Here is a 2,920-nt window from a genome sequence, read left to right as displayed (position 1 = left end):
CTGTCAACGCGAAAACACTTTTTTTCAGTGGAGTCACCGAAAATGACGTCGCAATGGCTGAGTTGAAAATATTTTTCAACCAAAAATTCAGAAAATGTTCTTTAAATATGTATCTTAAATGCTATAAAAAGTTTGAATAAGAATTCCATTTTTTATATAGAAAAAAAAATCGTTGAAAATATGCTATTTATTCCCAGTGTAAACCCATGTAACCCCTCAATTCCCTTTTCTTATTTTTGTCCTTTTTCGGTTATATATTCGAAAGATTATTATCATCGTAAATGTTTGCAGTGCCCTAGGATCCTTCTACATACCGATGTTAGTAATGCTCTTTTTCTATTGGAGAATTTACAATGCAGCTGTTTCCACAACGAAAGCCATCAATCAGGGCTTTCGCACCACCAAGAATCCGAAAATGTTAGGATCTAGGTATTGTAACTAAATCAACAACAAATGAACATACGTTTAACATCTTTTCTTTTCTTTTTTTTCTTTCTTTCTTACGTGCAATAAGATAAAAAAAAATTATTCGAATAGAGTAAAAATTAAGAAACGTTATTGTATTGTTTTATTGCAGATTCGATGAACAAAGATTAACTTTGAGGATACATCGTGGACGTGGTAGTGTTCATAATGGTAGTAGTAATAATGGTAGTCCAAGGAGTCCGGATTATTCTAGTCGCAGTTCAGTAAGGAAAGAAAAGATCAAGATCTCGGTATCGTATCCGAGTACAGAAACATTAAACACTAAGTGCAACACTCTTGAGAGGACCCCTTCCAAGTGTTCTCAGGTTTCCGTGCATTACAGTAACGGGCAAACGCAGACTCAGCTTTGTCCGAGTTCGAGGAGTACGCATTTGAAAGTAAGCATTGCAAGATCTTTGTTTGAACATTTAATAAACGTTAACGAACCATGGGAAAACCGATTTTTCTCTTTTAACCTCAAATAAAGATCGAGAGAACAGAGAAGAAGATAATAATAATGATAACATTACGCGGGTTAAACAAAAATTCCTCAAATTTATTCTGTTATAAATTGCATAGTGGATTGGACAATTTAATTTACACTTTAATTATTTGCAATTATTTAAATAATTTACATAATTTACACTTTAATTATTTACAATTTAATTTAATTTTACAATTAATAAACACTTTTTTGGTTTCATGGTTTTTCTAATGAAATCAAATCTATATAATTGTAATAAAATGTGTATTTAAATATAAACGTGTTGTTATATAGGTTAACCTATTATGTATAGATTTCGTTTAATATTATTTCTATATTTTACTTTTGTTTTTATTAACAACTTGTCGAGACTATATTTTATTTGATCGGGAAAGGTAGGAGTATTGTCATACGGGTTGCTCTTTGATCTTTACGAATAGGTCGGTGGTATACACAGAGTGGGCAGTATGAGGAGACCTAGCAGAAGGAGTAGCTGCGAGAGTCAGTTGACAGGTGACGAGGTTACACTTCGGGAACTAGCTCAGGGCCAAGAAGAAAAACCTAGAGTTACTACGAGGATGGGTAAACGAAATTTAAAAGCTCAGGTATTGCTATTATTTCATTTAATATATATATCAATTATACAGAAATCTTATCAGATATAGAAATATGAAACTGGAATATTATTATAGAAATTACGGTTTCATACTTTTACACCCTTTTATCAGGTTGTCCTATAAGTTCCTTCCTTTTTTTTGATACAACTTCAATTGACCTAAGCCTACAAACATAGAGTGGCACGAAAAGAACTTGTGGGACAATCTAATAATGTATATATGTTACCATGAAAGATCGAAATTGGAAAATGTCAAGATTCATGTGGTTGTTTCTTTCTCAACACACATATTATTTTTCTATTTATTCTAATAGATTAATATTTCTAACATATACCTTAAATATCCTTGAACATCATCCAATCTTTCACGCTGTTAAAATATGCATAAATTTATAATATTAATTATTAATTATTAATATATTAATATTTATCAAATCAATATGATGAACAAGTTTGCGATAGGTTGGCGTACGAGAAACAAACAAAAAAAAGAAAAATTGGAAACAAACATTTGTCGCAGGTTAAAAGATTTCGAATGGAGACGAAAGCTGCTAAAACTCTTGGCATCATTGTCGGTGGTTTCATATTATGTTGGCTGCCATTCTTCACGATGTATCTAGTACGTGCGTTCTGCCCAAATTGCATCCACCCGACCGTCTTCAGTGTACTATTTTGGCTAGGATATTGCAACTCGGCTATTAATCCTTGCATCTACGCGCTATTCAGCAAGGACTTTCGTTCGGCGTTCAAACAAATAATCTGCAGGTGTTTCTGCAAAAGACGAGCCAACACGTTGCGACGCGGTAGCGACGGCAGCCAATTGGCGATGAGGTGGGAGGAACAAAGTTACAAGGCGCGTTTTATTAAAGAATTAATATCACGAACCCTAGACGTTGATATCGTGCCCTTAAGACATCTCTAGCCTCTCTTGTCGGCCCTTCCTCTTCTAATTATTATCGTGTATATATATATATACACGCACACGTGCAGAAACATAAGAAATTGCATACACGCACACGTGTACAAGCTTAAAAAATTGCATACTACTTTTCGATACAAGCACACGTGTACGAGCATAAAAAATTGCATACTACTTCGATACACGCGTGTACACACAAATGTAATGCAGAAATATAAAATACAGATATTTTTTGTCGCGGAATTTCGATTGGTCAAGTGTAGCAATTAATTATTGTGATCATCTTCTTTAAATTATAATCGTGTATATATATGTACACGTGTACAAGCTTAAAAAATTGCATACTACTTCGATACATGTGTGTACACACAGAATACAGAATACAATGCGGAAATATAAAATACACGTTTTTTTGTCGCAGAATTTCGAATGGTCA

At 33.4% G+C, this 2,920-nt stretch overlaps 1 protein-coding gene across 3 annotated transcripts in view; it reads left to right on the top strand.

Moving 5' to 3' along the window:
- LOC106791728 (probable G-protein coupled receptor No9) overlaps positions 1–2,920 on the top strand; it is a 13,896-nt gene that overhangs the window by 7,769 nt on the left and 3,207 nt on the right. For 2 of the 3 annotated variants that reach the window (XM_014757598.1, XM_014757599.1), the window contains exons 5-8: positions 292–429; positions 578–863; positions 1,390–1,554; positions 2,086–2,396. In XM_014757598.1, the coding sequence (XP_014613084.1) occupies positions 292–429; positions 578–863; positions 1,390–1,554; positions 2,086–2,396 (900 nt within the window). Of the gene's footprint in view, positions 1–291; positions 430–577; positions 864–1,389; positions 1,555–2,085; positions 2,419–2,920 lie in introns of all 3 variants that reach the window. The other variant, XM_014757597.1, reaches the window with a different exon arrangement.

The sequence above is a fragment of the Polistes canadensis genome, unplaced genomic scaffold (genome assembly GCF_001313835.1).
Source record: "Polistes canadensis isolate GaletaPanama2010 unplaced genomic scaffold, ASM131383v1 scaffold_336, whole genome shotgun sequence".
In the NCBI taxonomy this organism is placed as follows: domain Eukaryota; kingdom Metazoa; phylum Arthropoda; class Insecta; order Hymenoptera; family Vespidae; genus Polistes; species Polistes canadensis.
This window is presented reverse-complemented; position numbering and strand designations above follow the sequence as displayed.